The sequence below is a fragment of the Rhinolophus sinicus genome, linkage group LG01, assembly GCF_036562045.2.
Source record: "Rhinolophus sinicus isolate RSC01 linkage group LG01, ASM3656204v1, whole genome shotgun sequence".
Taxonomy (NCBI): Eukaryota; Metazoa; Chordata; class Mammalia; order Chiroptera; family Rhinolophidae; genus Rhinolophus; species Rhinolophus sinicus.
This window is the reverse complement of record NC_133751.1, coordinates 151,856,691-151,883,875: the sequence shown is the minus strand read 5'-3', so window position 1 is coordinate 151,883,875 and position 27,185 is coordinate 151,856,691. Positions and strand designations below refer to the sequence as shown.

General features: G+C 34.4%; 1 protein-coding gene across 6 annotated transcripts in view; it reads left to right on the top strand.

The window, feature by feature from the left end:
* Positions 1-26,706, top strand: part of SCN3A (sodium voltage-gated channel alpha subunit 3) — a 105,686-nt gene extending 78,980 nt beyond the window's left edge. For all 6 annotated transcript variants that reach the window (XM_019727328.2, XM_019727326.2, XM_019727323.2 and 3 more), the window contains 10 exons: positions 5,333-5,453; positions 6,566-6,720; positions 7,468-7,641; positions 15,332-15,454; positions 18,018-18,290; positions 19,152-19,205; positions 20,029-20,166; positions 21,208-21,312; positions 22,571-22,841; positions 23,487-26,706. In XM_019727328.2, the coding sequence (XP_019582887.2) occupies positions 5,333-5,453; positions 6,566-6,720; positions 7,468-7,641; positions 15,332-15,454; positions 18,018-18,290; positions 19,152-19,205; positions 20,029-20,166; positions 21,208-21,312; positions 22,571-22,841; positions 23,487-24,682 (2,610 nt within the window). In that variant the 3' untranslated portion in view covers positions 24,683-26,706. The remainder of the gene's footprint in view (positions 1-5,332; positions 5,454-6,565; positions 6,721-7,467; positions 7,642-15,331; positions 15,455-18,017; positions 18,291-19,151; positions 19,206-20,028; positions 20,167-21,207; positions 21,313-22,570; positions 22,842-23,486) is intronic.
* Positions 26,707-27,185: the final 479 nt, after the last annotated feature.

The window sequence follows — 27,185 nt, the reverse complement described above, 5'->3', positions numbered from 1 at the left end:
TGCTTACTGGAAGATCAGCCTAAGTGAGGGTTCTGGGAGGGAAATTACAAAGCAAAAGTGAAAAGTTCATGAATATTGGCAATTTTCAAGGCTTTTGGTGAAAAAGAATAAGTAGAGTTTGGGGTTGTCTCTAGGTTGAATTTATACATACTCTCATCTTCTTTAGGAACAACTGAGAATTAATAGAATGCAACAAATTCAGAAATAAAATTATTAATGAAAAATATTAAAAAACAAAAAATACAGTCCCTGGTGATTTATGTAATTTTTACTTAGCAATAATTTTTCAGTCATACTCTTTGTGAAACTGAATGTGAGGCAACTCTTAGAAAGGCACAGAAAGGTGTGTGAATGGTCATTTAAAACCTATCTCACCTGTAGAGAACTATTCTGGTGCTTTAGTGAGTGCACTTCTGCTGAAATAATACTCAGTTAAGGCTGGTTTAGATGGTAAGTTTTGTAGATCTTCTCAAGACAAACCAGCTTTTTCGTTTGCCTTCTTGACACCCCTTTCCCTTATTCTTCAACTACCACATAATTATTTTCAGTTTCATATATTATGTTCTTGTTAAGGCTATTTTAAAATAAAAGAAGCACCAGGGGTGTTGCACACTTAAAATATTTCTAGGTCAAACCAAATAGAGGTGGTTTACATTTTTAAACATTTGCTAAGTGGTCCAGAAGAAAGGACTGTTGGTTTTAGTTGTATTCTTCCTGTCTTGGACAGGAAGCCGAATGGCCTCGCTGTGTGGCTACATGTTCTTCAAGTGAAACATCGTAAGTCAAGATATGGATATGCATATCCAAAAGGTCAGACTAAGGCCCTAGTACGTATATATTTGGTCATACATACAATGTATGTATACTACGTATGTATGTATACATACACTGCATGTATGACCACAAGATTTTCCTCTTCTACTTTGCAAGACAAAATCCAGAAGTTTTGAGATCAATGACTAGATTTTAAAGGCAATCTGTAATGGCTGAATCTTTTATTTTTGCCTCTTGAATCATACGTCAGTTCGTGAGAGTCAAACATGTGACACTGATTGAAAATAAATGAAATGTGAGCGCATTTCAGTGGAAGTAGGCCAGTTGCTAACATTCTCCTCTATCTCCGAAAGTTAAATTGCATTATGTAATTGGATAAAAATCAAGAGTAATATTCATCCTAAGGGGGAATTTCTATGTAAGCTCATGCTATTAGGGGGAAAACATGGTCTCGTGGCCTTTCGGGGTGCTGATTCTGTCATTTCTTATGAGTGGTATATGCAGTTAACCTTCTTGAAAACTTTCCAATCAGGTACCATGTCTTTGTGGACATGGTTCTTGGATCAGCGTGCGGCTTCCACAGCATTGCGCTGGGCTTCTGCTGCAGCCAGGCATGTTTTTGCGGCTGAATTAGGCCGGGGGAATGTTGCATCTTCAAACCTGCTTTCCAGTGTGCTTTTGTAGAGCATAAATCATCATCCCTCTGTAGATTCCGTAGTTTCTACAAGGGATGGAAGAATCTAACTTTAAGTGCCATAAAATATTGCAGGGGTAGGAAGAAAATAGTACAAGAAAACAAGTCTGAGCTTGTACTATGTGGCTTAATATGGAAGCTTTCTATTGTTATGCCTATTACCTAAATATATTTTTCTAACTACTTTAGAACAAATATAACTTTAGTTATTTGGTATAATCATCGAGTTCCTTAATGTGGAAAATTTCATTTCAGGTTTCTTTGCTTTTTTTTTTTTTAATATCATTTTAGTATCACAGCTATGGCAATATAAAGAAAGTAAGTTATTCTTTGTATTTATCTTCAGTCACTTGCTTTAAAATCAGTTACATGCTTTTAAATAAGTCATTTTGGTATGCCTATGATAAAATGTATCACAAACTACCTTAACCATCTTATGAATGTCAAACTGTTTAGATTATGTAGATAGTATTATATCAACGTATAGATTTTTAAATGCTTAAGTAGTGTTCAAGGGTATAAATTAATGGTTTAAAAATACAGCAGTAAAATTCTTTATGTATGCAAATCATAGCAGGAAGTATATCATAATTGATAAGTTGTCATAACTTAATGACAGCCTAAGCTTTAATTTATAAATGTAAGAAATCACAACTTTTAAAATTTATGTAGTTGATACAATATTTTTATAATTTCATAGAATAAAATGTACATGTTTTCCTATGACAAAATTGTGGTCTATGAAGATTATACTATGAATAAGCCTGATTCTTCAATTTAGGACAAATTAACTTTATGGTGTAGGGAAAGGAGCCTCCCACAAAATATTTTTTAGTAAAATGAACACTAAGCTACCAACTATCTTTTAAGCTTTGGTGCATGAGGGTCTACAAGTCTCCGTGTGAACATTCCTTCAGGAGCTTTCCAGAGCATAACTTTAAAGAGCTTATCCTTCCAATCGGAAAAACTCCTCGATAACAGTGAAGCAATTCTCCATGTAAATGGGGTTTGCTTGTTTGAGAAGAGAAGACATGCAGAGTTCTTTCCTTGTCTGTTTTCAAAAGATATGTCATGACGCATAATTCCAGGCAGACAGAGACGAATTCACTACTGACCCTCTCTACAGTTTTCAAATGCATACATTATATAGCCATTTAGAAAATTAAAATTATTTATATCCAAACATGTTGACCACATTCACCAATATTTGTAATCTAAAGAGAGTACCACTACAAAAATATATACAGAGGTCAATAATTAGTAAAGAGTAGATTCAGTTGACATTAAGATTAGCAGCTACCATTACTTGTGCTGTGAAATATTTGCTTTAAATATTTGTATTTAAATATAAGACACCTAAATAATATATGGCAGATAATTATAATGCAAAACAATAAACATCTCACAATTATATTAGCAGTGGTAAAATGAGAAGTGAAGGGTGAGTATATTTTCTAAAGTTTTCAAATGGAAAATTATATGTGTATTTGTGTGTGTGTGTATATACATATATACTTATTAATTTCTTCTCTCAGATTTCTTTATTAAATTTGATAAAGAAGTCAGAATTTTTTAATTGTCTGCCAAACTTTTAGAGAAACGGTTTGGAAATATGTGTTTTTATCACTAAATATTGCTAATTAAATAATTCCTAATCATTATGAAAATGCAGTTCTGATACATTAAATAGATTTCTGTCAAGGCCATGATTAGTCCTATATCAAAATGGAGAGATGAAATTATCTAATTACTATAATTCTCTCTGTAAGAGTAATACAAAAATGCAATCATTCATTTATTCACTCTTCATAAACTCAACAACACTATTTAGTGTCTATGCTGTGCTTGGATCTTTTGGTATATATATGTGTGTGTGTGTGTGTAACATTTTTGGTATATATGTTTATGTATGTGTACATAAATATATAACTGTGCACATATTTAATTAATATATATATTTATGAGAGTATTTATCATAAATATTCAAAACAAACAGATATAACATACAAAATGTCTATAAAATTTAGTGTGGAGAAACCATTCATGAAAGAAAGGGTTCATGTTGTAGGTGGACCATGACCGGACTCAAAAGAAATTGCTGAGCTTGGATTGGCCTAGAGGGAAAACATAAAACTTTTTATGACTAATCCCCAAGAAATTGGTTTCTTACTGTTTTTATATATGCAGTTATATTATCATATACGCAATTATGATAGTATTGCTGCCACTCATTAAATGCCATAGTGTTCAGCCTATTAAACAACAAGTGAAATTGGAAGGAAAGAGTTAGTTGTTGAGTGGAAACAATTATCCAGTATTTCTGCTGCAATTCTATCCAGCAATAACTTTCTTGGGATTTTCTTAAAAGAACAAAGACACCCTGGCTATAAGAAGCAAAAAAATCCTGGGAGAAGAAACTGTGTCTTGGCTTTTCACCTCTCCAAAAATGAGAGGAATTTAATGGTAAATTCTTGTACTATAATGATCCTATGAATCGCCAGCCAAAAATGATGTACCATACTGTACCATACTCCACACTAGGAGGCATTTTATTATAAAACTATATTTTGACTTAAAGTAATTTTTATAATATATTTAGTTGCACTTGGTTGACCTCACCTTCAAAAAAACATCACAGAAAGTTATCATCTGGATACCACTCTTCAATTAGTTCACATTATAAAATATTAAACTACATTTGCATTATGATTTCAATAAATCAAGAATTCTGAGCCATATTTCCTCCAATATGACCTATCTTTAGGGAGACATTTAGGCATTTGTCAATAACACATTAACTCTTTCAGAAGCAGAGTAACCCTACCACTTGGCTACTGAAGTTAATTGAGGCTTTGAAACCATTAACATGTCCATGTGCTGTTCTTTCATTTTAAAAGCTTTACATTTCCTAGGTTGTGTTGTATATCATGTCTTTGCAGCTGGTGTCATAAAGCATTGTACATCCATACTGTCTTCTTGAGTGATCTCAGAGTACCTATTAGACATTTATTCTTGTAACACTGAAGTGGCTCTTCCTAGTCCTGTGGCATGTCACAATGATTTATTTAATGGAAAAATTCACAGCCTGATCACATGCTGAATTAAGAATGTGCTCCTAATAAGTCTATCCAGATTCTGGACAATGCCATTTATGGAGAAATTTCCATTTAGAATTCTTTGGCAAGTATTGAATCCATTTAAGCAATTCAGAGAGAGAAAGAAAGAGAGGGAGAGAAAGACAGAGAGAGAGATCCATCATTTTTCTGCTAGTAAAGTAAGATGAAAATTATGTAAGCCAGAGAAAAATATAGCTCAAAATTGAAGTATAATGACTGTGAGTAATGTTAATGATCCATTTTTCCTTTCTAAAATTACAGAAACATGGACAGTAGTTACAGACAATTGGTAATGTTCTTTGCCCTCTGAAAATTTCCATTGGGAAAGGTGGAAATTACAATTTGATCTGATGCATTTTAATTAATATAGTCAGTAGTGGATGTCAGCATACCAAACTTTTATCAAACTGTTCTTGAACTTGCCTGAGTCTTAATGTGTTAAATTATTTTCATATGGTATTCTTATATAGAGATGATAGAACAGTTCATCAGTATAGTCCATCCTTTCCAAATCACCCACATCGAAAGCTGTCTAAACATTTTTTTGGTCTGAACCAGGTGATGAGTTATGTTGTTCTGAATAGTAGGACTTTAATGATATTAAATTATTATGCATAATTATCAGTAATGTTAGTAGAATCAAATGCAATCATTACCATTTTTTCACACTATGACAGAGCATTTGCTCCAAATTAACTGAATAATAGGGAAGAAAAATTACATCTTTGCAATGGGGTTTTGTTTCCAGAAATTAAATGCAACCAGCTCATCAGAAGGAAGCACAGTTGATGTAGCCCCACCCCGAGAAGGTGAACAGGCTGAAACTGAACCTGAGGAAGACCTTAAACCAGAAGCCTGTTTTACTGAAGGTAAACAAGCTCTCGTATGATTAAACGTAATCTCCCGTTTCTTTATAGAGACTGACCATTTGAAGGAAATATTTCAAAGAAATGGTGAAGGCATGTGTATCTTTGTTTTTCTCTATTCTTAGAGAAATGTTAATTTCTCTATATTTCCATATTATACTATAGCAGTGACTATACCGGCACAATTAAGATGAATTGACATGTCTTTTTTTGTTTTGTTTTTAGTCCTCCAGAATGTGGAGAAGTTAATACTATGAGATAAATGGCATTCTGGAATGTCATCTCATTGATACAGCAGTCCCTTCAGACCTCATTGTCAATGTGGTGATCTGATTTATAGATACTGCAATAATTACACCCCACCCCTTACAGTTTCAAATGTGGTTAATTTGTGCTGTGAACCAGAGCTGTTTGGGGATGAGCTTTGGCAGGGAGGACAGTAGTTCTCACAGTGACCAATACAGCCTCTTGCATACAAATCAATAAAGATTTGCTGACTGAATGTGATTGGATTTCATCCAATGAATAGAAGCTCCGAGTTAGAGTGGATGGAAGTCAGAAATATCATGAAAGCAAAGAAGGGGAAGACAAAGGAATCTAGATACTGACTGACAAAATGAGTCATAGGTGTGACTACAAAAGGCACTGAGGCTGAAAGTAAATTAGCTTGGCAAAACTGACAGTGGCTGATACCTGGGAAGATGGGGATGTTCTGTGCATGAAAGGGAGGGAGGAAAAAACCAGGATCACGTCAAAAAAATGAATAAACAATTCAAACGTGGTTTATCCCCAAACCTGAGAAGTGTTCTTGGACCCTATTTCTATCAATGACCTTGAGGCAAAGAGAGATCCTAACTAGTATTCCAGGAAGAAACCATTTATACTCAAGCAACTCTTGGTAAAGTAATTCCTTAAGTTCTGGATAGCTGGCTGAATATCTAAGTCTGAGATTGATTCATTATACAGAAAGGAGGCTGAAGATGACTAGAGAATGGAGACACCAGTTACCCTATTAAATGATCTGAGCCTGACGTGGGGAGGGAGCAACGAAGTTTATTTTTTCCTAAGGGTAAAATACATTTGTCTAATTTATTATATTTAATCTTATCTTTTAGGATGTATTAAAAAGTTTCCATTCTGTCAAGTAAGTATAGAAGAAGGCAAAGGAAAGGTGTGGTGGCATCTTCGGAAAACCTGCTACAGCATTGTTGAGCACAACTGGTTTGAGACATTCATTGTCTTCATGATCCTTCTTAGTAGTGGTGCTTTGGTAAGTGAGATGCATATTGGCAAGAATCAGGTTCTAGTAAAATAGCTTATTCTCCAAAAATGCCAAAAGCATACACTGAGTTTAAGAAGCAAAAGAGGAGGTATGGGTGCCTGGCAGTGCTTGGCTCCCAGGATTTCTGCAAAATTCAGTACAGAATAAATCAGGACTGTGAAGACCAGATGGAATTTCTCATCTGGTGTTTATCTAACAGATGTTTTCCTCACTGAGAAAACCATTTACAGAGACATTCTGTAACTACGTTACCTTCCACGTCAAATACCATCCAGTTCTCCCTAATAATCATATTAGCGTTTATGGACTAAAAGTGTATCTTGTTTTATGTCTAATCAATTTATTCTTTCAAAATAAGCCAGATTATTCAGATAATCATTCGAGGTTATGTTGGAATAGGCCAAGTCTCTCCCTCATTAACAAAAATTCTAGCTATTTTTTGAATTTATATTACTTATCTTAAAGCATGTCTTTGTAGCCATAGTTGAAATAGAGATTTTGGGGTGAGAGGCAGGGGAAAAAATCCATACTAAATCAGTAAAGATATTGACATTTCTTTAACAACACTTTCCATGAGTTTTAGTCCTTAAATTTTGACTGATGTTCAATGCTTGTCTGATATTAGCTAATATTTATCAAATTATTGCTTTGTGATCAGTATTACATTAAGAATTTTATCAAGTATTTGGGGAAGGCAAGCCATTTAAGTAAAATAAAAGCATTCTTCATTCACAGGCATTTGAAGATATCTACATTGAACAGCGAAAGACTATCAAAACCATGTTAGAATATGCTGACAAAGTCTTCACTTATATATTCATCCTGGAAATGCTTCTCAAATGGGTAGCTTATGGATTTCAAACATATTTCACTAATGCCTGGTGCTGGCTAGATTTCTTGATCGTCGATGTAAGTACACTGAGTGATTTCTATAAAATTATTTTTAAGAGGCAAATTTGACATTCCATATACTTCTCTAATTGACTTTTGAGAAGCTAGTTTCATTAATGCTGACACAATTATGCAGTTATCTTTTAAATATATATATAATAAATGCAAACATGAGAAAAGACTCAACGAAAAGAGTAGACAAGGTCCTAAAAATGTGGACAGTGGTAAGAGAAAAGACAGAAAGAGTGGTTCTATGTCACAAGAAGACAGCTCTTCTGTTTCTGAAAGTTAAGGACCTCAAGTTAAGGAATAGCTTAAAAAAAATCAGTATTACTTGACAGATCTAAGCATTTATTAACAGTTCAGTAAAAAAAATCAAGGAAGTAAAATGAAGACAAATTTGAGGACAGAAATCGTGAGAACTGATCTTTAATCCCTTACATGTTATTAAATAGTGTTAAAATAACCTATGCTGTATTCATTCAGCCACATACCCACAGACAGTAAAATGCACTTCTCTTTTTAAATCAGTAGTTAGCCCAGTAGCTAATCAGATATTTACCACGCAGAGAGCTAGGTGTAAGAGCCCTGCGCGGAATCTGATTACCCTGGGTGAGTAGTCATGGGAATGCTGCCAAAAATGGGATCTGTCTGACTCGCAGACTTTTTTAATTCTTAGCAATTTAGAGGCACTGGGGCAAAATGACAGTCACCTGGTTCTTTGCCATCTGTGATACTCCATTGCACAAGGCCTCATAGCCTCCCAATAAAACAAGGTGCTTTAAGCACCTCTAGCTATTTCCTAGCAATCATAAAGCACTTTATTTTTAGCTCTAACATTTGCCACTATGAATCAATGATTGTGGTATGTGTCCATTTATTCTTCTTATCATTTTTGACAAGTACGGGTCTATCTAAATTCTATTCCCCTTTCTCCTACACATACATACTCATTATTCTATAACCAAAATGCGTTTAACTCTTTGACTTGAGAAAAAATCTGCTGCCATGTCACTTTTAATAGATCACAAATGACTTTCAATTTCTATGGCTGGTCTTTAGTGAATAATAGAGATGACTTTCAATATGATCCTCAAAAACTACTCATAAAGGGAAATTTAATATTCTCATATTCTGCAGCTGGAATAGATCTTAAAGAATAACTAGCATTTATCCTAGACAATTTTCTAAAGTGTTTATTCTTAATTGAAGCCTCAGTTTAAAGAATTATCCAAAAATAACACAACTACTTTAAAACAAAGCTAAGAATAGTGTACAAATTTCCTAATTCTCAATTCAGCGCTCCTTTACCCCACTAATTTCTTATCTAACTGGTATAAATGTAGTATTAATTTTTTGTCAAATTGGCTTTAGGATTTAGCATTCATAATCTCCAGCTTCTCCCTGAAATGATGAAACACTAAACACATTTAGGAATCTTCTCTGATTCAAAAGGATTTCGTCATGTATAAAGATCATTTACAAATGTAATAGAAATTCTCGAGAAAACTGAAATGTATTGAATATTTACATTTACTGAAATTTACATTCACTGAAATACTACATTGCACTTTTAGTATTTCCATGTATTTCACCCATATAGAAGATATGAATATAATGCAAAATCTCACAAGAGTAGGGGCTTGTATCGTGTTTGTATCCTTAGACAGCTGATATAGACATGTATCTATCCAGTTTTCCCAACACCATTGGTTGAATAGACAGTCTTTACCCCACTGTGTGTTCCTGCCTCCTTTGTCACAGCTTAAATGACCATGTAGGCATGGATTTATTTCTGGACTCTCTGTTCTGTTCCTTTGATCTATCGGTCTGTTTTTATGCCAGTATCATGCTGTTTTGATTATTACCATATAGCCTTTAGTATAGTTTGATATCAGGTAGTGTGATACCTCCAATTTTGTTCTTCTTTCTCAAAGTTGCTGTGGCTATTCAGGGTTTTTTGTGGTTCCATATAAATTTTAAGATTATTTGTTCTAGCTCCGCAAAAAATGCCATTGGTAATTTTGATAGGGATTGCACTGAATCTATACATTGCTTTGAGTAAGATGGACAGTTTAATGATATTAATTCTTCCTATCCATGAGCACAATGTATGCTTCCATTTGTATCTTCTTCAATTTATTTCTTCAGTGTCATAGTTTTCCAAGTACAGGTCTTCTCTATCACTCCTGACAACCACTCAATCAGCAAAATTCTCCACGTTACCAACTGAAAAATGAATTGGGTCTGGACCCTCCTCTTCAACACCCACATCATTATGACTAACTGGACCAAGCAATGGCTTAATAAGGGTTCTCCCTGCCTTCAGTTATAACCTTTTTAAATGCCTCCCTTAGAAAGATCCCCATGGCTCTTTGTCTTCTTAAAGGCCATCCCATGGGCTACCATACCAACTTATCAGCTAGGATTCTAAAGGCAGATAAGGATTTTGACGTATGATATTAATAACACAGGATATTAATAACTAGCCTTTGTCGTAATTCATTTAATCTTCACAACCACCGAGACATCTATTGCTATGATCTCGATTTTGTAGATGAGGAAATTGAGGCAGAGTAGTTACTTAGCTGTTAAGTGACTATCTAACATATGTGTATTATGTGAAATGTCAGAAACAATTCCTATTTTCCCAGAAAAAAAATAATCAAACCTCAGGATAGATTCATAATTACGTACCCAATAAACATGAGTATTTTTCCAGTAGTGTACTTGATTAAAGATGATGCATCCATAAATCAGAATACTGTGACTTGTCTTTTCAGCATAAAAAAACATATAGTGTTATTTTGCTCTAATCATCTTGAAATTATTGAATTATAGAATTCCAGACAAGGAGGTAAACTTAGAAATTGCCTGGTTCAAAGTCCCCATTTAAAAAAATGGTGTTTGTAATTTAAATGAAATTGCTGTACACTCCATGGCTCTGTGTACCACACAGCCATCTGCAGTGATGCACCAGCAGAATTTACTCATCCATTCCCCAAGAGATGAACACTTAGATTATCTTCAGCCTCCCACTGCCATATACCACACACATACACACACACACACACACACACACACACACACAATGGCATAATGACCAAGATGTTTGCTTTTATACATGTATAGCTGGTAAGCATGGTGAATTTTCTAATCATGTACCAAGTTCAAGACAAATAAACTGCAAAAGCCTAAGACAGAATTAGAAGCGTGTCAAAAGCAAAGAGACAGTCCCTGAGTTACAAACTCTCCTTACATAAAAATGAACTCTCTTTCCTGACTAATATTGCATAGAAACTATTTTTTGCATCTCAGACACTGGATATCCTTCACTCCCTTCCTGCTGTGAACCTTACCCATCCCAGCTGGCCAAACCCACCATCTGCAGTATCCTCAGTGTCCTGTAGTCACCAATAGCCCCTTGCCACCACTTCCATGGCAGCTTTGTACCTGGTCCTCACCATTACCTGTCCCCAGTGTAGCAACAGCCTAGCAGATAGGAAAGAGGACTGTTTTAGAGTGGCATGGGGGAGGTGTGCACCTAGCAATCTGAAGGACCAGGTGCCCTTGCACGAAGAAATACTGAGTTAGTCCACATGCTATTTAAACCCTATGGCACAGTTAATGGAAAATCCTCAATTGCATGATGTGTTGAAGAGGCTTTTGTGGTCTCACAGGTGTCACAACATGGATTATTATTTCTGTGTTCTGACTTCTGTAGCAGAGATAGATTTTACGTAAGCTGTATCGGTGTGCTATTCCATTCTGCTCTCCTGCAGGGATGGAGAGAGGTGGATGATGGGACTCAAAAGTGCTCACCTTTCCTGTATAGGGACTTCCAATCGATTCTGTTTTCAGTGCAATCTGTTACCCCCGTTTTAAGGGAACCTGGTGCCTCTAGGTCGGGAGCCTTTTGACAGTTCATTGGAACAGTTTGATTTCTTGGGTTTCTGTTGCTTTGGCTTTGCTGAGGAAGTAATCACTTCTGTGTTCTCCATAGTCCAGAATTTGTGGTCTTTTCCCACCTTCTCTGTTTGTACTCCTTTGCTTTCCTGCTAATTGAGTTTCAATAGGGAGTTTAAATAAATGTGTTGTTCAAGCAAATAGAATAAAGGAAAATTTGGAGAAAATCGGTATGTTATACTATTTGGTTACTGACCTTTTTGTCACTGATTTGTAGGAGTTCTTTTTATATTAAAGAAATTCGCTATTTTGTCATAAGTGGTACGACTATTTTTCCTATTAAGAGTTTTTGTCTCTGTTTCTTTGTTATCTGGAAATTTTTCATATTGATTTATTCAAATTTATCAGTCTTCTTTTTCTTCTTAATTTTTTCCATGCTTATGAAGACCATTTCCCTTCAAGAATATTATTTTTTTATCATTTAAATATTTTCTCTTTTTTTTCCCAGTTTTACAATTTGAGTTTTGTTTCTTCATCCATTTTTATTTAATGTTTTAATTTCTGATCAATCTGGAACTTATTTTGGTGTAAGGAGTGAGGTGAGGCTCCAATATTATTTTCCTCACAATTGTTTCTCATTTCCATTGTTCTTTTTACCTCTCATTTAAAATGCTACTCCTACCTACATGCTAACTCTCAGTATGTCTTGGGTCTAATTTACATTCATTTTGTTTCATTCATTTCTCTTTTCTACTAAATGACAATTTTAATTATTGCAGATTTGTAATTAGTTTTAATATAAGATGGAATTTGTCATCTCTGATTGCTCTTCTTCTTAAAACAATATGTCAGATTATCTTATTCTTTTTTCTTCTAATATTTAAACATTTGTGTAGTTCCAAAAGACACACAAATTGTAAAAAAAAAAAAAAAGAAAGAAAAAATATATCCGTACTTAAAATAATTATATCATTCTTTGCAAAAATTTTCATTTTATTCCGTTGGTTTTCTTTTGAGGTCAACAATAATATATCTACAAATAATGACTTTTTCCATTTTGAAAAATTCTTATAGCTCTTAATTCTTTTTCCAGAAAGTTTTAAATAGTAATGTTAGTCATGGGCATATTATTTTATTTCTAGTTTTAATGGGAATGCTTCTAGATTTCACCATAAAAAATTATATGAACTTTTGGATTGAAATGTATTATTTGAATGTATGGAGGTGATCATACGGTTTTAATCTTTTAACTGTTTATATTGAACTTAAACACTCATCTTTAGCCATTTTTAAGGGAAATAAATTCATATCACTTGGTTCATTAACGAGTCACAGGACTTCCAGGGTCTTTGTCAGAACCATAAATCCCTTCTGCTTTATTCTTTTCCTTCTCAGTCTCAGCTGTCACAGGAATATTGAAAAATGTGGATGACAACTAAACCACCTGTGAAACATCTAGCACAGACAGTTTCATACAGTAGTATTTGCTGTGTAGTGAGGCATTAAGAATCATGTAAATGTGTACTGAAAATTCAGTTTTTGGCAAAAGGTTTCTATTATATTAGGTTGGTGGAAAAGTAAATGCGGTTTTTGCAATTACTTTTAACCTTTTAAACTGCAAAACTTTTGCACCAACCTAATCATTTGTACATATTAGCAAGTGTGCCTTTCATGTTTGGCACAAAAGTGATGAAGATTAAAACACTATGTATTTAAAGGTTGAGGACAAAGTTGCTGAGGTGGAAAACATTGGACTTGAAAACAGAAGACCTAATTCTAGTTATGAGTTTGCCCCTTGCTACTTTTCCTTGGACTAGTGACTATTTGACTACTCTGAGACAGAGATAATGAGTGAAAAAGATCACTGTAAGTTGTAAAGCACCCTACCAATATAGGAATTATTTTCAAATTTTAAGTATATTGCAAATCTAAATTACTTATTTCAAAATTGCCTTTAAAGCATATTAAGTTTTTCACAATAGTTATCTCAATAAAATCAGTTTATGTGCTACATAAAATAACATGAGCACTAATGTCCAGATTCTCTAGAAACACACAGAAATCCCCCAGTGTGGGTGATTATATGCAAATGGTACCTCCCACCCTTTGAACCCACAACTTCCAATCCTTCCAGTACCTCCTAGTTCTAACTATTACCCTTTCAAAGCATGAGCTTCCTTACTGTAAGGTCTTGATAAATTTGCAGCCATTTACCTTTAAACAGAGGACTTGGGTGGGAGGATGAGGGAAGTCTTCAGAAAGCAGCTCCAGAAATATAAAGATGTTAACGCTTTTGAGGAGCCCAGAATATAGAAGCCTGTGCATTCCCTAATAACCTCTCCCATCTTTCCAGTCTTCTGTAGCAGCAAATACTAGACAGAAATGAATAGCTCAATAAATTATCCTGTCACTACTCAAGTTTAACTTCAAGTCATTTATTTTTCTGTTCAATTTTGTGAGATGTATGCTAAATTAAACAAGGAGGGGACAGTGGCTCCATTTGCCTTGGAAGCCATGGTTCTGGTTTTGGCATCACCCTTCAGACCTTGTGTTCTTGGTCAGATCATTGTTTTCATCTGACCTCACAGGATTATTGGGGGGATTCATTTAGATCCATGTTCAACAGCCCTTTTCACAAGAAATTAAGCCCTAATGCCCTTAAGCCACCCAATGGATATAATGAATTAATTTCTTTCCTATGCATCAAGGAAAGCACTGAGAAGATAATCACTCAAGTCATTTTTTTTATTTTGTAGTTCAGATGAGGAACATATTTTTTATAATGGATGCAAAGGTTGATATGGTTTTTAAGTCAGATAACTTGGGTTCAAGCCCCAAATCCATCTTTTTGCTTTTGGGGGAATAGATGGCAGAGGGGCCAGGAGGTGACTCAAATTCCACCAGTAAAAATTTAAAAGTACCTAATTCTTTAGATTTATATGTGTAAGGCACTTAGAACAGAACCTAGCACATAGTAAACTTTCACTGAGTATTATGTTGAAAGCAAGTCAAAGCAAATAATCTTCCACAAAAAAAAGACATGTCTTCTTTAATCTTTCACATATTTAAGTAAAATTTAACATGTGTGTAAATATTAGAAAGATGTGGTATCACCCTGCATGAGAAATGCATATTCTAAAGCATAAGTCTAAGAGTTTGGGTAAAAATTTCTTTATTGTTATGAAACTAGAACACGGTCCGATGAAATGTTTTTCCAGGTAATGTTTTCTCCTTTTGTTTATTTATGCAACACATATTGGCTAAAGCATATTCAACCAGACAGTATTAGGCACATTAAGAGAAGAATGTTTCATCTCAGCCCATGAAAAGTTTATTATAACCTGGAAGGGAAGAAAATTATCGAACTGATTGATTCTATTACATGGTAAATGCCTCCATTACACATAACCAAGATACTACATAATTTCAGGAAAGAAACATGATGTCTAACCAACGACATTAAGTGTAGATCTATGGCGGCTATGGCTTTTGAACCAAATCCTGAATCATCAGTGATATATATACACATGTTTAACAGGGCTCCATGGGTGAAATGTCTAACTGGAGGAGTTTACAAATGTTTATAAAAATAGTCAAGGACTCGGTTTCACTGGTATGAAAAGCAATAATATGAGATGGGGCTGGCAATATAAAACGATCCCACTATGTGGAAGATAAAGGCTGCCAAGACATGTCTGAAGTTTCATATCGTTGTCACTAAAGAATAGACAGCACATCCTATTCTTTCAGTCAGCAGTTTATTTCCTGGTGGACTAATTAATAATTTTTTTTTCTTTCGTAGGTTTCTTTGGTTAGCTTGGTAGCCAATGCTCTCGGCTACTCAGAACTTGGTGCCATCAAATCCCTCCGGACACTAAGAGCTTTAAGACCTCTAAGAGCTTTATCCCGGTTTGAAGGCATGAGGGTAAGAAGAGTAGACCTCTCTAATGATTCATGTCAAAATTAAATGTAGGTCATGATTTAGATACAGAGAGGCGTCATATTCTCTTGAAATTTATTTAACAGAATTACAGAGTTTCAGTCAGTAATCTGAGTGATCACTAAGTCTAGCCTCCTGAAACTGAAACAGGTCCTCAAAACTTGTGACAGAACTAGGACTAGAATCCAGGTCAACTGATGGCAGTTCAAGGATGTTTCCACAAAATCCCCAAACCATGTGCTGCCGTTTATTTCATTCCATTACTTATACATTTTGAAATGACTATTTACTACAGACATTCATCCTAGGAGGGGATTTTCTTCCTCAATAGGTAGCTTTACTCCTCAAAAATTACTGATAATGAATGAAAGGTAAAATGGGTTTTGTGTGCTTTTACTTCTTCAATTAATATCAGTAAGAAAAATAGTTCTTGTACTAGAAAACAACACTAAAATGTAGCCTCTGACAAAATCTATATATCCTAAGCAAACAAAGTAGGGGGTTAGGCTAATTAAGCATTAGAGGCAACCCCTGGGGTTTGCTCTCTTATAAGTGAGCATTTTGAATGAGGTTCACTTTTTCTATAGCACTCGTATTTTCCTTTCTAACACTCTTCCTTAATGTGTATTGTATGTATCTAAACATACTCACTTATATACACACCCGCTTGCCACAGCCCTCAAAATACTACCCTGTTTCTCCGAAAATAAGACCTAGCCGGACAATCAGCTCTACTGTGTCTTTTGGAGCAAAAATATAAGACCCGGTATTATTTTTTATATATATATAATATTATGTTATTATATTATTATATTATATTATATTATATTATATTATATTATATTATATTATACTATATTATATAAGACCCAGTGTTATATTATAGTAAAATAAGACTGGGTCTTATATTAATTTTTGCTCGAAAAGACGCATGAGAGCTGATTGTTTGGCTAGGTCTTATTTTCGGGGAAACACGGTATATAGCACAAAGGCCAGCTTTGTTTAATCCAGCTTGCAAATGCACATGTATATTGAATTTCTTCTAGGTAATGGAGCCTTTATGTTAGGAGGTAGTTTGTTTGGGCAATAAAAACATTTCAGCCTTGACTTTGAGATTCACTCACCAAGAAAAATGAAACCATTCTCCAGACTTTTCAGCAGCACTGCAAGCAAGGAAATACTTGGTTTTACATTATAACTTCATTTCTTTGTTACTTGATAAGAAAATCACAAGACAAAATTTATAAAAATTATTTCACAATTTCAGGTTCTTTTCACACCAATCTTTTACCACTACTGACATTACCTATGCCCTCATCTGGTTGTACGGTTTCATATTAAGAATTCATTTTTGAGGAGGAGATAGCAATTAAATAAGATAAAAACACTTATAAAATTTGCGCCACTCTGAAAAATATTCTGTTTGAAAATTTTTTTAATTCAGTCATTTAGCAGAATTAACATCCTAGCTATAAAATGTAAAATATACTACGCATTTTTTTTGATAAGAGGACTTGTGGAGGTCATTTGACCAAATTTTAGTGGCAAAAAATACCTGGCGTAAGTATAATATATTTGACTTAGTTTGAAAAAGAAACAAAATCCAAATAGCAAATGAAATTTTTAAAATTTTGGGTTTCAGGTTTTGACATCAATTAAAAAATTTTTGGTGTTGATTTCTAAAATAATATTTATGATATTTTAAAATAAAACAATAGTTTCATTTAGTATAAATGCTTAACAAAATAGTCCAATATAAACCAGATTAAATTAGATAAGAAAAGATACTGCTGACCTCCCTAGAGATTTCAAAATACATTTTAATCTCTTCTGAATTTAATTAGAGAAAAGGTGACTAAATTTTCCCTTCATGGAGTAGGTTGGCCTGGTGAAGTAACATGTGCCCCAAAGTGAATATTAGAGAGATTCGCAATAATAATAATGGGGACACATTTGGTGATTTTGTATCCAGAGATAAATTCTATCTCATTTCATAATTTAATAATGTACTTTTTAAAACTGGGATTTACCAATAGGGGAAAAAGGACCTTGTAAATTCCTAATCCTATTCTTCATAGCCATGAAAAGTTAACTTGATCTTCAGATACAGATTTAATACATTATTAATACTTTTTTATTGCAAAAAGGTTTGTTTAGCCGTGCTTTCCAATTATCAATCACTCATTAACATGCTTGAAAATTAAAATTCATTGCTGAATGATGATTATTTCTTCTGTTGGTATTTAATGCATTTTTTTCTTTTTTTCCCCAGCATACAAATATTTTCTGACTCCATCTTACTATATCAGGTTTTGTTTATTTCTTTTCACACTTTGACATATTTTGCTTTCCTTAAATCCTTTAGCTCTTTCATTGTGTCACTGTTTATTTTCCCTTATCAAGTATGTCCTAGAAAATATCAGAAGAAACTCGTCCATCTATAGTTTTATTTAACTCTTTTCTCCCCCATTTTAGTATTAAGTAAATGAAAGAAATGTTTTCCACTTTGGTACTTTGTAAGCTGTCTTATCCTCATCTCTTCTTCTAGGTGGTTGTGAATGCTCTTGTGGGAGCAATTCCCTCCATCATGAACGTGCTGTTGGTTTGTCTCATCTTCTGGCTGATCTTTAGCATCATGGGTGTGAATTTGTTTGCTGGCAAGTTCTACCATTGTGTTAACACAACAACAGGTACCATGTTTGAAGTTAGTGAAGTCAACAATTTTAGCGATTGTCAGGCTCTTGGCAAGCAAGCTCGGTGGAAAAATGTGAAAGTAAACTTTGATAATGTTGGTGCTGGCTATCTCGCATTGCTTCAAGTGGTAAGTGGCTACTCTGTTTGTTTTGAAAACGTTTTCAAAATGTTTCAAGTAAGATCATTTATCTGACGTTCTTTGAATGATTAATACCTGAAAGTGCAGAAGTTAGTTGATAATAACACCTATACTATTAGCTTGACTTGACTGTAAAGAAGGTGTTTTGCAGTTATTTTATAATGTATTTCTCCCAGTATTCTGCTTTTAATATGTTTTAATGTGATTTTATATTTCTGCTTTCCATTTGTTCTTATTATATTACTGAGGGCTATTGTGCTACTACCATTTTTAGTTTTGTAGCAATGAATGCCAAAGGAGCAATTTTGTGTATTAAAGTAATAATACATATATTGTAGTAATGAATTAAATGTATGGATTATTAGCCAATTAATAACTGTGCCAACATCTAAGGAGTATGATTCTACAGTCTATGGAAATCCAGATTTTATGGAATGGATTTCAAAATGTGTAATGTTTAACAAGTTTGACTTAAGTTACAGTATATTACCTAATCAATAAACACAACTGAGTTGTGTTTAAACATGCCATATGTTGGAATAGAGCTTACCTTTTGGTGTGAAAGTATTTGGGACCGAGATGGAAGTTTCATGAATCTAGTTAAATTTTACTGTAGAAAAAAATAGAAAACCTTCCAAAAATAACATAGAAAACGAGTTCCGGACTATAGTCAAAATCTTGTTCTATTTGGATTTCATTTCTTCATTCAATTCATTTCAATCTCTTTATAGAAAATTTCATAATATTGTACGAAAGTCATTTGTACTGATATTATCAGATTTTCATATAGTCAAATGCATATTCTTGGAGTAGGTTCTTATGCAGAATTCAAAAATATGTTGTTTACAGGCCACATTTAAAGGCTGGATGGACATTATGTATGCAGCTGTTGATTCACGAGATGTAAGTATCACTCAAATACTATTTATAGCTACTAGCTTTTCCATAGTGAACATTTGAGATTATTTAATTAAAAGGCACAGAATTTTATATTAGATGTAATCAGATCATTCACTATTGTATGTAGAAATTATCTTTTTAAGCCAATATACTTCATTATAGATGATTTTTTTGGTTAACATGTCTAATATATATATTACAAAGATATCTAACTGCATGGATCAGAAGACACAAGATTGGTCTCGTAAATGAGGCTCTTAAGATTGGGAAAGTTGCTCAGCGGAGAAGTAACTTGTCTCTCTCCCTATCCCTAGAGAGTATGATAAGCCAGGGTCTGTGAAGCTTCCAAAAATACCATGATAAAGCAAGCAAGTTTCAGTGAAACTCAATTTTAAAAATAGGAATAAAAATAATTCCTCAGAACATAACTGTTTATGCTGAATTTTCCTCCTAGAAGTCCATGTTCTGTTATTATCTCCAAGAGCTAGCATTCCCAAACCCAAACTGAAAATATCACAAAAAAGTATAAAAAGAAAGTATAATAAGACTAAGAAAAGGCTCAAAATATTTTCCATGTTTATACCACTGTGATTTACTCTAAAGAAAATGTACAGGTAAGCCACAATGGGAAAACAGATGCAAGCAATTATAAAAATTACAAACTTTCACTATACTACAGCATACTAATTTGAGAAAAGAATTGTTTTTGTAGAACACAATCTCAAGGCAAAAATAGATCTATATTAAGTAACAACACATCAAATTGTTAATTTAGTTCAAGTATTTATTGTGTTTTAAAATATTTAATATTTTCCATATTATTTAGGTTAAACTTCAGCCTGTATATGAAGAAAATCTGTATATGTATTTATACTTTGTCATCTTTATCATCTTTGGGTCATTCTTCACTCTGAATCTATTCATTGGTGTCATCATAGATAACTTCAACCAACAGAAAAAGAAGATAAGTATTCCTCAGCTCTAACTTTTCTCCATTCTGAGGTTCTCTGTTATATGCCCAGGTAACCAGGATACTTGCAGTCATGACAGACTTAGATCATTTTGATGTTCTTTTCCATTCACAATATGGTTAACTCGATGCAGAGGATTCCCCCTTCTGCACTGAGTGGCACCTCTCCAGGTTCATCCTCCATAGATCTGCTACAGTGTCTTTGTCACCCAAAAATGTGTCCTCTACTTCAAAACATCCAGTGGGCCTCCTATGCTTTATCCTTGTTTACAGAACCTCTCAGGAATTATTTCCACCCAGTTTCCAAGCTTCATCTTCTCCCAAACTCCATTTTCTACATCTGTTTCCCTACTGCTCAGTCACTACCCACCCACCATCAACACTATCTCTTGCTACATACACAGCTACATGGATATTCTGCCCTTTTCTGAACAAGCCATGTTCTTGTACCTCCATGATTTTACATAGGGTAATTTCTCTTCCTGGAATCCTTTGCTTTGCAAGCCCTTAATCTCCTTTGAGGTCTAGCTTAAGGGGACTCTCGTATATAAAGCCCATTTCTGAGTCTTGCAATTTATGGATTACTCTGCCGTACCTGTAGTGCTTTTTAAATTTTTTTCATGTAGACACTGTCATACATCTATGTAAATCTGATATCAGATACATTGTCTACCACACAGGAAGAGCTCAAAAAATGTTAAATAAAAAAGTAAAACTGTCAGCAGTGAAACAGACTAAGAAAACATTTTTTCTTTCATGAAAATATATTTGAGACCTCTGATCCTCCTTCTCAATACAATCTAATCAAATTAAGACCCTATGCTAATCATAGTTTTATGTGGTTATGGGTTTTCCAGAATATTAAAGTACTAAGAATTTCACATAAATGGGAAAAGCAGAATAAATATATATGAAGCAGCATGATATCCATTTAAATACTGAGAAAGGACTAAAGGAAAGACTCAGAAATATTTTTGTATAAGTGCTGTTGTAGCACATGTTGGGATTGTAACCAGTTTTATACTATGTCTTTACTTTGGAGGTCAAGATATCTTTATGACAGAGGAACAGAAAAAATATTACAATGCAATGAAGAAACTTGGATCCAAGAAACCGCAGAAACCCATACCTCGGCCAGCAGTAAGAATGACTCTTCTTTAACATTTCAAAGCCTTATTTCCATATGATGAAACTGGGCAGTGCTCTGAACACATGGGTGATAACACCAATACGTAATAAGTAATATGCCCCAATTGTGACGTCCATATTGTGTAAGACAATTCACAACTGCTACATTCAATCAGAATTACTAAGTTCTTTAAAAGGGGCAATGATCTTTCCAGTTTGTCAGTTCAAAGCTTCCAACTCAGGGTTCTCGATAACTCTTTCCAAAGCAGGCTTCATGCTCGTGCTGCCACACTACTGCTGCCAACATTTTACCCAGTTCCTGCTCCTCTGATCTTATTATAAGGGACCCTCTTGTCCTTTCACGAAGATGGAGTTTTCCAGATTTCCCATCCCCTACCCATGGCCTCCTTCTCTGCTGGTTGTTCTCTTTATTTTTATGACTAGATAACAAACTTAACCTTTTTAGAAAAGAGAAGGGTACCATCAAAATAGTCTGTTTCACCACATACGCAAAAAAGAAAAAGATTTATTCAGAATGCATACTCTGTAGAGCTTCCTAATAGGAAGGTACAATAATGTATTATGCTCAGAGAGCATATACTCTAACTCATCTACTCTCTGGGATGAGTAAGGAATAAGGAAACTGAGGCCCAAAGAAGGTACGTATCACACAAAGTCACAAAGCCTGTAACTGCTAGAACTGGGACACGACCAGGTCTCATGAATCCTATAAATGATTTTACTTTACCATGTTTTTAAGAATAGTTGGAGCTGAGTAAGGTATTCAAAAGGGCATGAACCTGCTTTACTCGGGTCACTTAAACATTATAGTCACAAGAGGTAGAATTAAATAGAAAATGACTGATATTTTGAGGGAGGGAGAGATGGGAAGAAGATACTATCAAAGTCCTAAAGCACGGATAAATGGGGTATTCGTTCATCTAAAAGTCTGTCTATACAAACCTAGTTAGTAAACGTTCATTATTAGTTGTCATTTTTATAAATGTTATCATAGTAATTAAAATCAAACAAAGCCCATACACATCATCAGCCAATGGCTACTAATTATGCTTTGTTCTTGTCATATGACTTTTTTCATTTTTTTTCTCTTTTTTCAATGTGAAGCAAAATGGAGCACAAAGAATTGTTTGGGGTAATGTGAGAAGGGTGTACATCTCACAGCCATGTGTGGAAGAACTTCTGCAATTTTACTGGATTGCTATCTACTAACTATGCATATGAACCTTCTCTGTCCTCTCTCTTTGTCTAGAACAAATTCCAAGGCATGGTCTTCGATTTTGTAACCAGACAAGTCTTTGATATCAGCATTATGATCCTCATCTGCCTCAACATGGTCACCATGATGGTGGAAACTGACGACCAGAGCAAATATATGACTCTAGTTTTATCCCGGATTAACCTTGTGTTCATTGTCCTGTTTACTGGAGAATTTGTGCTAAAGCTTATCTCCCTCAGATACTACTACTTCACCATAGGCTGGAACATCTTTGATTTTGTGGTGGTGATTCTCTCCATTGTAGGTAAGAACACCCTTAATTAAAGAGAGGTACAGTTGGAAGTCCCCCAAGGCCTGACAGCTCTGTAACATGGAAATCACATCTGAGAATTGTAATGCGTGTAGACCTAAAGTTGAACACTCTTGTTCATTTTCCTCTGTCTGAAGAATGTTTGTATTCAAAAATAGAAAACAATATATATGGAGATTTCAGAAATAGCCTTTGTTTGAAATTGGCACATTTCATATGTGAGGATAATGCTTCATAGAAATTGGGTGTGTATAATCTTAAATTGCCATACCCTATCTGCGATTATTTAATTTGTTGGATTTGTAAAAATCCACATTGGTTTATAATATTACACCAGAAGTGTATAAAACTTTATCACCTTTAATTGCTGAATTAAGGAGTAGATCTAAAAACAGAGGGTGCCAAAAAAATGTATACACACGTTTTAAGAAAGGAAAAAACTGTATTAAAATTGTAATACTCAATATATACCAATAACAAAAGATGAATACAGGTCATATGTATACATTTTTTTGGCACCCCCGGTATTTAGCAAAGGTTTATACTCATAACAAATTTGTTGTTCTCATAGACCTTGCAAAGATAAAGTATTCATATAAGTATATTAACTGTTTTGCTATTTTCTATATTTTTCCATAGGCATGTTTCTGGCTGAGCTGATAGAAAAATATTTTGTGTCCCCTACCTTGTTCCGAGTGATCCGTCTGGCCAGGATTGGCCGAATCCTACGTCTGATCAAAGGGGCCAAAGGGATCCGCACGCTGCTCTTTGCGCTGATGATGTCCCTTCCTGCGTTGTTTAACATCGGCCTCCTGCTCTTCCTGGTCATGTTCATCTACGCCATCTTTGGAATGTCCAACTTCGCCTATGTTAAAAAGGAAGCTGGAATTGATGACATGTTCAACTTCGAAACCTTTGGCAACAGCATGATCTGCTTGTTCCAGATTACCACCTCTGCTGGCTGGGATGGTTTGTTGTCACCTATTCTCAACAGCGCACCACCCGACTGTGACCCTGACACAATTCACCCTGGAAGCTCAGTTAAAGGAGACTGTGGGAACCCATCTGTCGGGATTTTCTTTTTTGTCAGTTACATCATCATATCATTTCTGGTTGTGGTGAACATGTACATCGCCGTCATCCTGGAGAATTTCAGTGTTGCTACTGAAGAAAGTGCAGAGCCCCTGAGTGAGGATGACTTTGAGATGTTCTACGAGGTTTGGGAGAAGTTTGATCCCGATGCCACCCAGTTTATAGAGTTCTCCAAGCTCTCTGATTTTGCAGCTGCCCTGGATCCTCCTCTTCTCATAGCAAAGCCAAACAAAGTCCAGCTCATCGCCATGGATCTGCCCATGGTCAGTGGGGACCGGATCCACTGCCTTGACATTTTATTTGCCTTTACAAAGCGTGTTTTGGGTGAGAGTGGAGAGATGGATGCCCTTCGAATACAGATGGAGGACAGGTTCATGGCTTCGAACCCCTCCAAGGTCTCCTATGAGCCCATCACAACCACTTTGAAACGCAAACAAGAGGAGGTGTCAGCTGCTATCATTCAGCGTAATTTCAGATGTTATCTTTTAAGGCAAAGGTTAAAAAACGTATCAAGTAAATATAATAAAGAGGCAGTCAAAGGGAGGGTTGACTTACCTATAAAAGGTGAGATGATTATTGACAAATTAAATGGAAACTCCACCCCAGAAAAAACAGATGGAAGTTCCTCTACCACTTCTCCTCCTTCCTATGATAGTGTAACAAAGCCAGACAAAGAAAAGTTTGAGAAAGACAAACCAGAAAAAGAAAGCAAAGGGAAAGAGGTCAGGGAAAATCAAAAGTGAAAAGAAAATAAAGAATTATCTTTGTGATCAACTGTTTACAGCCTACGAAGGTAAAGTCTACGTGTCAACTGGACTCCCAGAGGTCTATGCCAAACTGACTGTTTTAACAAATATTCATGGTCAGTGCCTATAACAAGACAGTGACCTCTCTGTCACTACAACTCTGTGAGTCAGGGTATAAACATCGACAAAATGTTGCTGTTTTCATTACCCACTGACACTGCTGAGGAGAAACACAACAACTATCTAGACTGTAGGGATAGTTGTGCAAAGTGATTGTTGTAACTACACCAAACACCTTTAGTACAGTACTTGCATCCATTCTATTTTTAACTTCCATATCCACCATATTTTTACAAAATTTGTTCTAGTAGATTTCCCTGGTCACTAATTCATAGCTTAGTCATAATATTATGTCACTATTTTTGTAAATGACATTTAAGTTGAGAAAAAAAGGATATAAGAGCCCTGTATTCCTACTCCAAAAGTTTCTCAAATAATCAAGACAAAAATGTTTTGTCTGAGAGATAAATTTTTTTCTCAAAACCTGAAAAAGATGCTAATGTCAACAATTTCAGGTACTTCCATTTTCTAGATGATTTTAATTTTGAAAGTGTTTTAGTCTGTTTTGTTTGTTTATATCTGAACAGTTATGTGCCTGTAAAGTTTCCTCTAATTTTTAAAGGATTATTTTTATGCAAAGTATTCAGTTTCAGCAAGTGCAAATTTTATTCCAAGTTCCAGAGCTCTATATTTAATTTTGGTTAAATGCTTTCCAAAAAAAGTAATCTAATAAATCTGTTCTAGAAAGTATATCTGAAGTATCTCTTTAGAATAGTTGTTCTACTTTCTGCTGCAGTATTGCTTTGCCATCTTCTGCTCTTAGCAAAGCTGACACTTTATGTCAATTAAACACCCTCTGTTATGTAAATAGTTATTTTATCCTGTGGTGCATTTTAGGGCATATATATATATAGCCTAATAAACAACTTCTATTAAATCAAATATGTACCACAGTGTATGTGTTTTTTTGCGAGCTTCCAACAGGGATGTATCCTGTACCATTCATTAAACATCAGTAGCTTGAGTCTGTCACTAATGCATGTTAATATTGCCTATGCTGCTCTATTTTACTCAATCCATTCTTCATAAGTCTTGTTTAGAAGTCACATGTTGATGGTAGAGTGAATTCAACAAGCTTTCTGTCTAGTATGTCAAGCAGAATAACTTGCAGTTATTTAAAAGCACTTTTACTTCTGCATATTTAATTTGAGTATCGTATGATGTTTCTCTAGATTTCAAGGATATACACTGTGTACTGCCTGTTGTCAAAACCTATACTTCATATTTTGCTAAAAATATGTCCAAAACTTGTTTAAATATAAATAATGTAAAAATATGATCAATTTTATTTGTTGCATTTTGTACATAAGAAAATTATTTTCAGGTTGATGACATGGCAATTTATTTTACTTTATGCTTTTGCTTTTTATTTTTAATCACAACTCCAAACTTTTGAATCCATAAGACTTTTCAATGGATAATTTCCTAAAATAAAAGTTAGACACTGGGTTTTGTGGATTTCTTTGTTATATTTTCTACCATGTCAACAGGAGATACATTGGTCAAAAATTCAAACCTAGATAATTTTCTACCAACTATGGTTGCCTCAATACAACCCTTTATTCATGGAAGGTTTTTTTTCTTTTTACTCAACTTTTGTAGTACTTGCTTATGCAGACTAGTCTTATTTTTTTAATTCCTGCTGCACTAAAGCTATTAGAGATAAAATATGGGTTCTGTTCTTTCTATCCATGAACAAAATGGCAAAGTGTGCAATTATCTAACATGATATAATTTTTTTGTTTTTTGCACAAACCAAAAATTAAATGTTGATTCATTTTACAAAACTATTTACTTGTAGTGTATTGATGAATTGCATGCAGAGAATTGCTATTACTGAAAGAATGGTGAGTTAACGTCATTATTGAGCCAAAAGAATAAATATTTCATTTTTTATTGTATTTAATTTCCTGACCTCTGGTTTTTTTATTGTTGGAAGTTTAAAAACATACATAATTATTGAAACCTGTACTTGGTCTGACATTTCTATACATAAAAGTTCATATGCATTTTATAATAAAGAAGTGCATGATTCACTAAGCAGTACTACAGAATAAAGGCTATTAAAAACAGTGTTGTGAACTTTTGTGTGTGCAAAGGATCACACCCACCTGGTCCAACTTGCAGGTCCAATAACAATAATAGCTATCTACAATTATTATCAATTTAAATTAATTACCTTGGCTATTAGCACTTTAATCTCAACTCCTTTCACTATGATTGATACTATCTCCAAATTTCTTGATAGTTAATATATATTATATACTTTGTTATTTCAATGAATCTTATGAACTCCTATTTACAGAAAAAGTATCAATGATGTAGAGATTGAGGATTTATATGAATTTTTTTCAGGGTCCCTTGGATTTATGTCAGGTCA